The 13550-nt window shown below is 46.4% G+C and overlaps 1 protein-coding gene across 1 annotated transcript in view; it reads right to left on the bottom strand.

Moving 5' to 3' along the window:
- Positions 1-8644, bottom strand: part of CLMN (calmin) — a 104046-nt gene extending 95402 nt beyond the window's left edge. Inside the window, exon 1 of the mRNA XM_060262839.1 lies at positions 8534-8644. Within this exon, the coding sequence (XP_060118822.1) occupies positions 8534-8615 (82 nt within the window). The 5' untranslated portion in view covers positions 8616-8644. The remainder of the gene's footprint in view (positions 1-8533) is intronic.
- Positions 8645-13550: the final 4906 nt, after the last annotated feature.

Here is a 13550-nt window from a genome sequence, read left to right as displayed (position 1 = left end):
AATTTCGTCAACTTCCTCCAGGCTGAGCGGGTCGAAATGATCCAGAGTTAAACCGGAAGACAGGCATGGGGCCTCGGGCTCATGTACTGTATCCAAAGTGATGGGCAGGTCCTGGCGGAGCGACGTGATTTTGTCTGCAAAAAATTTCACAAAAGCCTCACAGCCTATTTCTAATTCTCTAACGTTTGGTCTGCCTTGGGGCAGTATAGTTAAATGTCCAATTATTTTAAACAATTGTGCCGGGCGCGAATTTGCAGACGCAATCTTGGCCGCGAAGTACTTCTTCTTCGCGGCCTTGACTGCCATCTCATAAGACCTCATAAACGTTCTATAGGATGTTCTCGCCGCTTCGCCACGAGTGCGCCGACACTACCTCTCTAGTCGTCAGAGTCCTTGTTTCAACCGGCGTAGCTCCAAGGTGTACCAGGGAGCCAGCCTTGAACGAGGACGCAGAGGACGTCGGGGTGCGATCTCGTTGATTGCCCCAGATAGCCAATCTTGCCAGGCATCAACCAGGGAATCAAGGGAATCGCAAGGGGGCCAAGGATCCCGAAGAGCCATTTGGAACCGTTCCGGGTCCATCAGGCTCCGCAGGCGAGCCAAAATAGGCTCTCCGCCCTTACAGGGTTGTAGTAGCGTCTCCATACGAGCCTTGAGGGCTAAGTGATCCGACCATGGTATCGCCTCCGTTGCGATTTCGTTCACTTGAATCCCGGCCGCAAAGATCAGATCTAATGTGTGCCCTGCCTGATGCGTGGGAGTCGTGACAAATTGAGAGAGTCCCAGTGTCGCCATGGATGACACTAGGTCCATCGCCTGAGTGGAAGCCGCGTCATCGGCGTGGACATTGAAGTCGCCCAGGACCAAAAGCCCTGGGTACTCCAACGCCCAGCCGGACACCGCCTCCTGGCATTCAGAGGTTTAGTTCACTTTAATCACCATGTGTGGCTAATAGCCACTGATACTACAGACAGTGTTGGTTAATAATCTGAGAAGCTGTAAAAAGGCAGAAAGAGAATGGCTGGTAATTTATGCTGGAAAAAGAAAGTTTAGTGCAAAAAAAAATTTGCAAGTTTGATTTTAGAAAGCAGAAGGCTGCAGAAAGATTTGGTAATAAAGATAGTGCAAATTACCGGTCATTTCCAAGACATGGCAAGGCAATGATATTACTGTGTCAATGACTTATGTGTGAACAATTCAAAAAATAGATCACACATCAGAACATTAATACCACTTAGAATAATAGCACCCACCCAAATATAATCCATGTTATAAAGTGTAATGGCCTTTGCTTCTTATGTTTTATTTTAACATAGACTATGAGTATAATATTTTTTAAATGTCAGTATCTTTATAAAATTCATGAAAATTTGGATATTTTTTTTTAAAAACCCTTCTCATCCCTCATAAAATTATAGTTCCCAGAATTTCTTGAAAATAACTACAAGTTCACCTGGTAAATGCAGCTTGACTCAGCGAAGATCGCTATCACATGTTGGCTTTTTAAATATTGTACAAATACTGTATTTTACAGTAGGTTATAAATATATGGTATAAAAAAGTGAGTGTGCATTGGGGTTTTTGGCAGAGAACAGTTTGGTGTAGTGGTTAAGTGCATGGACACTTATCTGTGAGAACTGGGTTTGATTCCCCACTCCTCCATTTACAGCTGCTGGAATGGCCTTGGGTTAGCCATAGCTCTCACAAGAGTTGTCCTTGAAAAGGCAGCTTCTGTGAAAGCTCTCTCAGCCCCATCCACCTCACAGGGTGTCTGTTGTGGGGGAAGATGATAAAGGAGATTGTAAGCCGCTCTGAGACTCTGAGATTCAGAGTGTAGGATGGGGTATAAATCTGCAATTTTCCTTCTTCTTTGCTACACCAATGCCCCAAGATCATGTGCCATGAATCCCTACCAAGACCCTCAGAATTCAATGGAATTTATGCCTAGTGTGTTTAGGATTGCAACTAATTAAAACAGAATGAGTCTACTTCTTTTCCTCTGCAAAATGGTAGAAGGTGTGTTACATAAGAGAAATCAGATCACCTCCCATCTAGTGCAGCAATTTTTTATCATGTTCTGAAGCTGTATTAAAACCATTTGCAGCAGGTGCCTAATGAAAATGACATGTAATCCCAAACCTATTATTTTAATACAGCTATGCCTCAGTTTAACATCAACTGTTGATTAAAATGATTGGGATGGTACATTAAACAAATTGTTTTCCCGTCCCCCACATAGAAAGCTGTTCTATCATTAACTTCGGCCAGCTGAGACCCTGCCAAGTCAAGCTCAATGTGCAAACATAACTTGCTGGAAATATTTCCTCTGTACCAAATGACCATGGAATTGTTTCGTTTCTCACTTAGCCTACCAGGAGTATCTACAAACAACAAACGTGTAATCTCTGCCTTGATTAAACTCGTAAGGACACCTATTTTCATCAGATTGTGAGCCAAACTGCATTCAGACAGTCTGCTGTAATTCTTGCAGATTTGCCAAGTGAGACTTGTTTTCCAGACTGATCCAACCAACCTCAACCCTCTTTTAGGGCAACACTGCTGGAAGCACACTGCAAACTATTAGCATTATTGAACATTCAAAGCTGCCTTATACCAAGTAGGAGCACTGGCCCATCAAGCTACTCTGACACTCAGCTGCTTTCTAGGCTCTAGTCACAGGGCTTTCACCTATCTTCTGTACCTGATCCTTCTAACTGAAAATGCCAGGAATTGAACCTGGGACTTTCTAGATGTCAGGAAGATGCTCTACCATGGAGATATGGCCTCTCCCTGTCTTTCTTGGGCATACAACACAAATGCTTCATTGTTTTTGTTGTTGCTGTTGTTGTTAGGATTGCCCATCCTGATTTACACCGGATCTGAGCAATATACAACTGTGAATATATAAAATTAAAACAACATACAATCTACGGCAGTTAAAATGATAAAAGTCATAAAATCAGATGGTTCCTTATGGGTTTATCTTGCAACATCCTGGACTATCAGGGTGTCCTGCTTTTGGGAGGGGGGGGATTGCTGTGGGCATCCTGCTGGGGGGGGGGTTGGAAAGAAAGGTGCCACCTGGATAGTTAACCATCGCTGCCCCTCAATAAAAAGTCTGGTGGAATTGATATGACCCCTAGAATTGATATGACCAGCCCCTCCTAAGAAGGCTACTGATTGTTCAGAAACGTTCATTTCAGTCCCAAATAATATATTCAACCATAGGGTTCCTAGCTCCAAGTTGGGAAATACCTTAAGATTCTGGGGGTAAAGCCTGAAGCTGAAAGGGTTTAGGGAGGGGAGGGACTTCAATGTGGTATAATGCCATATAGTCCACCTTCCAAGGTGGACATTTTCTCCAGGCAAACTGATCTCTGTTACCTGGAGATCAGGTGTAATTCCAGGAGACCTCCACTCACCACCTGGAGACTGGCAACTCTACTCAACCACCATATATTTAAATTCAACAATTCACCTCAGAAAGATTCTAGAGGAGCAGGATATAAATAATCTGTAAGTAGCAGGACTTATTTCTGTGAAGATGTTAGTAGGAGTGGGCTGCCAGAGCAAATGCACATCTTCTATTTTACATTTGCAACAGTCTTAGGTTCTTGGCTCTGAACAGCAGGAAAATCAGAGCCAGCTGCACCTTGCTCAAAGTTTATAGTCAAATGATTCATAACTAACAAAGACAACTTATTCTGTGGTTATTTTATGCTAGGCCATCAACGTCGTGTGCACGTCCACAGGTGGCTAGGCCAAATTCTGTTCCTCTCAATTTACTTTTTGACCACGCCCTCTCCTACCTTACTTTTGAACTTGGCCTTAAGATGACATCTGGCATTTGCAGAACTCATCTTGTTATAGAAATCTCATTAAACTGAAGCAGATCAATACAACAGAGAGTTAGTTCCATTAAACAATTGGACAACATTCGCTTAAAGCCAAACATTATTGAACTATCAGGCCAATTCTACAGATAACTACCCAAAAAGTTTAAGAACATGAGAAGCCATGTTGGATCAGGTCAATGGCCCATCCAGTCCAACACTCTGTGTTACACAGTGGCCAAAAAACCCAAGTGCCATCAGGAGGTCCACCAGTGGGGCTAGAATTGTGGGTTCCCCACTGTGCCTCCCCCCAAGCACCAAGAATACAGAGCATCACTGCCCCGGACAGAGAGTTCCAACAATACACTGTGGCTAGTAGCCAATGATGGACCTCTGCTCCATATGTTTATCCAGTTCACTCTTGAAGCTGTCTATGCTTGTAGTCACCACACCTCCTGTGGCAGTGAATTCCATGTGTTAATCACCCTTTGATTCAGAAATCACCCATGTGTTAATCACTCTACTGAGCCTTACTTCCAAGTATATATGCTCTTGTTTGCAACCAAGTGACTGAAGTTCTACTAGTTTTATTGACTTAAGGAACATCTTCTCCGCAATGTGTTAACTTGAACCAGGGGTGGCCAAATTGTGGCTCGGGAGCCACATGTGGCTCTTTCACACATACTGTGGGGCTCTCCAAACCCCTACTACCCCATCAGTCGGCTTGGAGAAGGCATTTCTCTCTTTAAGTCACTTCTCAAGTCAAGCCAGATGGTGGCTTGGAGAATGCATTCAAAGTTAAAGTTGTTTCTTTCTACCTCTCTCTCTCCCCCATCTATTGCCTGCCTTCCCATCTTGCAGCTCTCAAACATCTGATGTTCATGTTTTGTGGCTCTTAACCATCGAATGTTTATTCTGTGTGGCTTTTACGTTAAGCAAGTTTGGCCACCCCTGATCTGAACAGTATATAGCGGTGTGAACTGAAGACAAAGGTTATGATGAGACCTGTAGCTCACAAGCAGCTGAAATCATGTTGTCACTGCGAACAGAGAGAAAATGCTGAATTTCTAGGTTCACTTAACACACAGAAGCCCCAAACAATACAATCAAGATCCATTTATACATGTTCTGTGATGGAATGATAATGTCAGATCTGAACTCACTTCAGTTTCTTATTTGTTCGCTATTCCAAGGAGTGAGCCAGTCAAGGAGAAATGAAGGGTTCAAAAGTTCTTGGAAGATAAAAGGTCTTTGCCTAAGTTCCCTTTCATTCCAAAGAGAAAAATCATGTCATGTTTTTTAGAAATAATAAACTATGCATTGCCAGGAATTAGTGTGGGTTTCACACCTTGAAAGCCCTTGCTCATATAGACAACGTTCCCTCTAAGCTGCAGAGTCTTGAGCAAAAATTCTACTTTGTGAGCTACTGGCATTAAAGCTGTGAGCAAGCAATTTGGCTACTGCATAAATGAGTTTGCTCTGCGGCCATCCTTCCTGAGCTAAAACAAAAATGTGCAAGTCGGAAGCTAAAAAACTGTGAGCTAGCTCACACTAACTCAGCTTAGAGGGAACACTGGTTGGAACAAAAAAAAAATGTAGGCTGAGCAAAGCTTACGGAATACAGCTTCCACACTTCCTGAAGTGGCTCGCTGAAATTCTGCTCTGCTTGTCAGGAGACACCTGCGAACAGCACAGGCAATGAAGGTGCACGGATCTGCCGTGGGAGAAGGGAAATCCAAAAGCACTGCACCTTCCTCCACCAACATTAAATTGCAATTCACTGACCAACTGTAGAAGAGCAACTTCAGATTCAACTCAAGAACAACAGCATGTTGGCATTCAAAACTTCTGAATCCACAGATGATGAGCAGAAAACTTTGAACTTCCATGGGGGGGGGGCGGGAACCTTCAAAAGCAATTAAAGTGTCCCAAACACTCTTCCCCCCCCACCACCACATATGAGTAGTATTGAATCAGTACATGACGAATGTTTCCTCAGCAACTACTAATGCTACCACAAAGTGCCCTTGTTAGTTGCAAACATTCCAGTACATATTCCATCTAGAACGGGGTGGCCAAACTGCAGCTTGGGAGCCCCTACCCCCCCACCCCATTGGCTGGCTTGGAGAAAGCAATTCTCTCTTTAAATCTCTTCTCCAAGCCAAGCAAGCGTGGTGGCTTGGGGAATGCATTTAAAGTTAAAGTTGCTTTCTTTTCACCTCTCCCTCCCTTCTCCTTTCCCCATCTATTTGCTTTGCTTCTATGTGGCTCTTATGCTTATGCATGTTTGACCACCCCTGATCCAGAAGAACACTAAGATTGCCTTCCATGAAGATCTCCATATGCCCCAAAGAAGATCCTCTTAGAGGTCATCTCTACATTTCCCGACCCGGAATATGCCGAGCTTAAAGGACACCCAATGAATTTCCAATGAATATGGTGAACTTCAAGAGGGGACTTGATAAACATATGTAGCAGAGGTCTATGTGTGGCTATTTGCCACAGGGTATTGATAGAACTCTCTGTCTGGGGCAAGTGAATCTCTGTATTCTTGGTGGTTGGGGGGGTCAACAGTGGGAGGTCCCACTGATGGACCTCCTGATGGCATCTGGTATTTTTGGCCACTGTGTGACACAGTGTTGGACTGGATGGGCCATTGGCCTGATACAACATGGCTTCTCTTATGTTCGTGTGGTGGCTGCAAGATATAACCTTCTGAACAGTGTACAGAGAGTGTATCTACTACATTTCAAAGTGTCATGCATGATTCTTTGTACTCAACATTACTAGGTATGGGTGTGAAAACTGGACAGTGAAGAAAGCTGACAGGAAGAAAAGAGGATAAAGGATATAATGGATCACCAAAAAGACAAATAAGTGTGTTCAATCAAGTCAAGCCTCAATTCTCTGTAGGAGTTCAAATAACGAAACCGAGGCTGCTGCACTTTTCACATCAAGGAAAGACATGACACCGGAAAAGCCGATAATGCTAGGGAAAATTAAAGGCAGCAGGAATAGAGCAATCAAGGAAGTTAACAATAGGATGTTTTGGAGGTCATTAATTCATACAGTTGCTATAAATAGGAAGCGACTTGATGGCACATAACATGCATCCATGATTCTCCTCCTTCCGCTTTATCCTAACAACAATCCTTTGAGGTAGGCTGGAAGTACGCATATCTGGCCCAAGGGCACCCGATGAACTTCCATGGCAGAATGGTGACTTGAACCCAGGTCTCCTAGATCACTACAGTGGGACATAAACTGGAATCCTATTATTAGAAAGTTACACTTTATAAAAGGGGCTTTTTAAAGTTATCATGGCACTGTAAATTCAGCTTCAGCCTCCTCTCCAAAATACAGATTGTGGTGACCATTAGAGCGGTTCCTCAGTGGAACAGGTTCCCTCGGGAGGTGGTGAGCTCTCCTTCCTTGGAGGTTTTTAAACAGAGGCTAGATGGCCATCTGACAGCAATGAAGATCCTGGGAATTTAGGGGGAGGTATTTGTGAGTTTCCTGCATTCCTGCATCTAGATGACCCTGGAGGTCCCTTCCCATTCTATGATTCTATCTGACTGGTTGTAGATAGTGCATTTTTTTTAATTCTCTCGCGAACTTTTCTATTTCCTTAGAACAAGTTATGTGAAGTTGTTTCTTCATCAAACATGACCTGGGGGCAGAAGCAATCACTGAGCATAGGAACAAATTATTACAACATATCTAAAACTTTCCTTGTCTCCTGCTACCTGCATCCTCCTATCTACTTGGCATGTTTCCTTCATTCCGTGAAACTACCAACAATTATGACTGGATTTGGAAGGGAGGAAGAAAAGCAATGCCTACCAAGATGATCTCTAAAAATCACAGCAGACACCTTGAAAGTCCACTTATAGCCAGAGTGGGCGGAAGTCAGTGTTGCACAGTCCTCTTGTTTGTTTTCCCAAGAATTATGATCACCCATTAATGTGCTTTTTAAGTTTGCAAAGCAGAAGTTGCAGCCAACAGGATCTCTTAAAATCCGCCACCTGCCAACCAGTCAACTATGGTCCGTCTTCTCCCCCGCTATATCACTTCAGAGAAGTTTCATCTCCTGCATTAAGCACCCAGCCACTGTTGACTGATCAGACTTTTCTACAACTAAAGTATGACTGATCATATTTTTCTAAAACATAACAAAAGCAAAACAAAACACGTTTCTCTTTCTGATGCCCAATTCCTTCTGCAAGTACTAAGCAACAGCAGAAAGCAATTTTGAGTCTTTTGATATTTTAAAAGAATCTTTGGCCTTCATAGATCCCCAATCTAAAAGCAAAGGGGGGGGGGGGAGACAGAGAGAGTAAATTTCCCTGCATACTTCCCCACCATAATCTTAACACAAGCATGTATACTCTCATCTATACATTTAAAATGCCAGAGGCATTGGAGGGAGGGGGAGGGTTCCTCCAAACTCAACAGTTCAAAGAGCAGTTGAGAAGGAAACAGGGCACAATGCACAGGCGGAATTGGAAAGAGGGGGAGAGAGGAAGGAAGCCAGGGCCGGGAGTTTAAAGTCCCCCCAAATCGAATCCATCTGGAAACCCGACTCGGAGGGGGACGCGCTCTGATCCAGGCGCGCGCGCGCACACACATCTATGCAAACATGTCCAAGGAGAGAGAGAGAGAGGGAGAGGGGAAAAGGGGAAGCCAATTTTATATTTTACCTTGGAGGTTTTGAACTCGGATGTCGCTAATCTGGCCGATCAGCTCCTCCCGCTGAAACCAGTCCCATTCGTGCCCGGCCATGGAGCAGCAGTAGCAGACAGCGGTGGGGATGGTGAAGACCGCGGCTCCTGCAAAAGGAGGGGAGGCTCTTCGATGCTCCCCCCTCACCTCCAGCGCCCCACTCACTCGCGCAAGCAGGGAAAGGAGCGAACCAGGCGGAGGAGAGAGCAATCGTCAAGCAAGCGGGGGAAGGGGGGTGGAGGGGGGCAGGCAGGAGCTGCTAGCCCAGGAGAGAAGCGGCGAGGGAAAAGTGTTGGGCGGGCGGCACCGAAAGCCACTGAGCGCCCAGAAGCGGCACAGGAGGCTGGCTCGGAAAGCCCCGAGACCTCACACGCAGGGGAGGGTGCAGCGCGCAGGGGAGGGGGGATGCCCAAGGTAAGGAAGGCAGCCGACAACCTCTGGACTGGAGGGCCTGGCGGGCACTTGCGAGCCGCCCTGCTTCCTCTTTCTGCTCCTCTCAGTCCCGGGCCGATCAAGTTTTTAAAGGGCCGCGGTAACGCCGAAGGTTTTGCATAGTGTGAGGTTTGGCATTTGGCGTGACGCAGGCGCAGGTTTGGGTAGGAGCCGCACGGAGGAACGCGCGCCTACCCATCCAGCAGCAGCACCTGGTTAATGTTTACTGGGAGGGGAAGCGGTCTGGATACACACGCATGCAACACCCGCCTCTTCAGATGCGAGCCCGCCTCCTCTCCCTCTCTGTCTGCAGGAGGATTGGAAAACAGCCGAAGCGAGCTCTATCGTCGAGCACGCTTGCAGGAGCGAGGGGGACAGCTCCCAAAGTCAGGCAGGGCAGTGCCAAGTGGAAGCTACAGGGTTATTATTTGCATGGTCCTCCTGTAAGACATTATGCAGGTCTGCAGTTCGGGCCTGCTCGGGGATTTGCAAAGGCGTGCAACTGGGAGAAGGAAAACCGAGGCAGAGGAGAGAGCAGAGAAGAGGGCGGGAGAGAAAGAGGAGTGGGAAGGCTGGGGGGAGGAGCGAAAGTATAAATAACCCGCCAACCTGTGGGATCTGGGAGCATCCCAGGCTCCAGCAGAAGCAAGAAAAAGGTCTAGTGGGGTGGATTTTCGGTCCACGGGTGAAGTCCCGGAGGGTTTCTTTGCGGTGTTCCTTCCTGCATTTGAGAAGCAGCATTGGCTGTCTCTCCCAAAATCTCTTGCTTTATGTCCCTTCCAGCTAGATCTGGTCTCCAGTTAAATCTTTCCCAATTCTGGAAACTCAGGGTTTTGTGCTGCCTAAATATAAGGCACATCTCTGCTAGTATTGGTATCCGGCTTTCAATGCGACGCTGGTCGGGCAGAGGCCTTTCTCCCCGGGACCTTGCACTGTCGCGACCCCGGCCCCGCAACGATTGCGGCGGGGCTTAGCTACTTTGCGGGGGTGGAAGCGACCTTTCTGAAACCGCAGGCTGCGCGACCGCACATGCCCAAAGGGGACTTCTGTTTACCTCCAACTACGTCACGTGCGTAACCCCGCCCCATCGCGCCTAGTTCACTTCTGCTGGATTGGTGCCAGAGTGGCCTACGGCTGCCAACTCTTAAATTGGGAAATTTCAGGCAGTTTTGACGGTGGAGCCTAGAGAGGGCGGGGTTTCGAGTAGGAGAGGCCTCACTACGATATAACACCGTATGTCCATATTCCAAAGGGAGATTCTAGGGTTGCCAACTTCTTAGGGGTGCCTGGAGAGCTCCTTGAATTACAGCTGATCTCCAGGGGATAGATAATGATGAAGAAGATATTGGATTTATACCCCACCCTTCTCTTTGAATCAGAGACTCAGAGCAGCTTACAATCTCCTATATCTTCTCCCCACACAACAGACACCCTGTGAGGTGGGTGGGACTGAGAGGGCTCTCACAGCAGCTGCCCTTTCAAGGACAATTCCTACAAGAGCTATGGCTAACCGAAGGCCATTCCAGCAGGTGCAAGTGGAGGAGTGGGGAATCAAACCCGGTCCTCCCAGAAAAGAGTCCGCACACTTAACCACTACATCAAACTGGCTCTCATATCAATTCTCCCAGAGAAAATATGGCAGCTTCAGAGGGTGGGCTCTATGACTACAGCCCTTCCCCCTTCCAAACACTGCCCTCCTCAAGTTTCACCCCTAAAATCTGCAGGAATTTCCCAAGCTAGAGTTGACAACCCTTTCCAGGTCCTAGCCAGAAGTTGGCAAACCTATCTGAGATGGTAGCATCCGCTTCTGAATGTAGGACCATATTTTGGAATGCTTCCCTGTAAATAAAAGACGCTAGAGAGAACCCTTTTTTCCTACTATTGTTCTATGACTTAGGTTTGAAAAGAAAATTGTGAAAGAACATTCAGCCCCTGAATTCACCGCTTGTGGCCTAGAATGGTGCGATCCATTCTCAGGGCTCTGCCACCCCATCGCCGTCACACTCATTGGCACGTGTGAGTGAGTCTGGGCAGCGGTTCAAATCACCACTCAGCAGTGAAGCTCTCTTGGTGACCTTGGGACCCATCACTCTTTCTCTTGCCAGAGTCCTCCGTGAGGCTGAAACAGAGGCACCACATGTGCTCTGCCTTGGAGAAAGAGGGAAAATTAAAATGTGATAGATAGCCGGGTTACCAGCCTCCAGGTCCAACCCGGGATTCTGCCAGAATTACAATTGATGGCCTACTACAAAGATCACATCCCTGGAGGAAATGGCCACTTTGCAGGGTAGGTTCTATGGCATCAAAGCTCCAAGGAGCTCCCTTCCCAAGTGACAGCCTGAAATCTCCAGGAATTCTCCATGCCAGAAGTGACAACTGTAGATAGATAATATTCTGCAGCACATGTGGCTCTTTCACTCATATTGTGTGGCTCTCGAACCCCCACCACCCCATCAGCTGGCTAGGAGAAGGCATTTCTGTTTAAATCACTTCTCCAAGCCAGACGGCCACTTGGAAAATGCAGTTAAAATTAAAGTTGCTTTCTTTCTACCTTTCCCTCCCTTCCCCCATCACTTTGCCTACTTGTCTGTCTGCCTTCCTTCCTGACTTGTGGCTCTCAAACATCTTATGTTTATGTCTCTCTTATGTTTAAGTGTGGCTCTTATATTAAGCAAGTTTGGCCACCCCTGTTCTGGGGAAAGGCAAGAATTCTCTAAACTAGGGGTGTTGAACTTATTTGTTATGAGGGCCAAATCTCATATAAATGAGACCTTGTTAGGCTGGGCCATTTGTGTCATTAAATGTAATGCCATGTAGTAAAGATATAAACTTCATAAAGGATACAGACAAACAATTTAAGATTTTTAAAAAACAAAATAAAACATTATTAAAATATTAGCATTGGTTGGTCTTAAAGGTGCTTTTTTTGTATCTCTCCCATGGGATCCAGGGAACTGACTCTTTCCTTCCTTCCCCAGGGGGCCAGGAGGTGGAGGAGCCTCAGCCAATAGAAGGAAGAGGGGCTTGGCTCAGTAGCTCTGCTGTGCAATTGAGAGAGCCTGGCAAAGCAAGCTGTTCCTCTCCAAAGGAGGAGCCTCAGCCAATGGAGAAAATAGAGGCTTTGCTCTGTAGCTCCTGCACAATTGAGCAAGCCTGGTAAAGCAAGCTGTGATGCAGAAGAAAGCAAGAGAGAGGGAGAAGGAAGCAGAGAACAGCCAGTTGCTCGGGGGCCTGATAAGAGCCCTCCAGGGCCCTCCAGGCCACATGTTTGACACCCCTGCTCTAAACCAATGTTAGTTTAAGGGTCCTAAATTGGGAGGTCAATTGCTGAGCTTCAGTGCGCTTTCCAGTCTGGGGTCTTTTACAGGTTACTGGGTTTTTTGGTGAGCTGGAAATACACATCCCTGGCTCCTTTTTTTTCAGGGGATCTAGCTTTGCATTGGGTTAGGGAAATAGAGACTTTCCAGCATTCAAATGATAATTTTTTGCAGGTTGGCAAACGCAGCCTCCAGACAGTAAGCTGCCACTGCTGTTTGGAAGGTTGTATGATAGGAACTTGCGTGCCCCTTGTTTAGCACCCATGACAGTGTTCTTCGTCGAGTATGAGCAAAGTTGCCAATTTGGATTTTGGATTTCTCACTTTGGGGATTTGCGCAATGCATGTGAATGTAATGCCTGCAGGGAGGGAGGTATCTGGCGTCAACTGCCTATTATATAGGATCAGGCCAAGAAAGAACATTCTGCTCTGGTGTCCTCTTCTGAACTGAGTAATCATTGTTTAAGGCTTATGAAGTTTTTGGGAGCGACTAACCCTAGAAGAGTGGCGGCTTCCCACTAGGCTTGCCATTTACCCATCTGCGGGTAAACCCCTACCCTCTAGTACCCTGCCTCAAGAAATTGAAGAGCAGGAGGGGAAAAAAACCAACCATGGTGACACTCTAGGACAGGGCTGTCAAACTCCTGGCCCACAGGCCACACTCAGCCCACCCAGGGCTTCATCAGGCCCACAGCAATTCCACCCAAACCCTCCCCCCCCCCATCCTCACCCTTTGAAGCTACAAGGCTGCTGACAACATTTCCAGCCCCTTACATAAATGAGACCTTGTCTTTACCACAAAGATTACGAGAAGTCCTAGGACAACACTTGGAAGTGACATCCTACCCAAACTCCACCATCTCTGGGCACTGCCCTCAAAATCTCAAAGAAATTGCCAAGGCAGCACAAGCAACCCTACTTCCAGTAATTGTCCTGGGGCAAAGGCACTTACCATTCTATCAGCCACTATGCTGCTCAACACTAAGTGGGGGGGGGGGGTTTGCTATCAGCTGTAAGCCTGTGCACACTTATTTGGAAGTAAGATCCACTTAAGTAAGATTTTGTTGGAAGTGAACATGTTTAGCGATTGGGCTACAAGTCGGGTACACAATGCCCATTCCAGTGTCTAGAAGGAAAAAAAGATTTTAAAAAAAATGCCATCAGCAACAGCATAACATTCCTTCCAGGAAAACATCACAAGTGACATCACAAATCTCAAAGAAGTGTCCAAAACTCTATGATTTTAC

This window comes from Heteronotia binoei, chromosome 21 (genome assembly GCF_032191835.1).
Source record: "Heteronotia binoei isolate CCM8104 ecotype False Entrance Well chromosome 21, APGP_CSIRO_Hbin_v1, whole genome shotgun sequence".
NCBI lineage: Eukaryota > Metazoa > Chordata > Lepidosauria > Squamata > Gekkonidae > Heteronotia > Heteronotia binoei.
The sequence above is the reverse complement of the archived record's forward strand: the minus strand, read 5'-3'. Positions and strand labels throughout refer to the sequence as shown.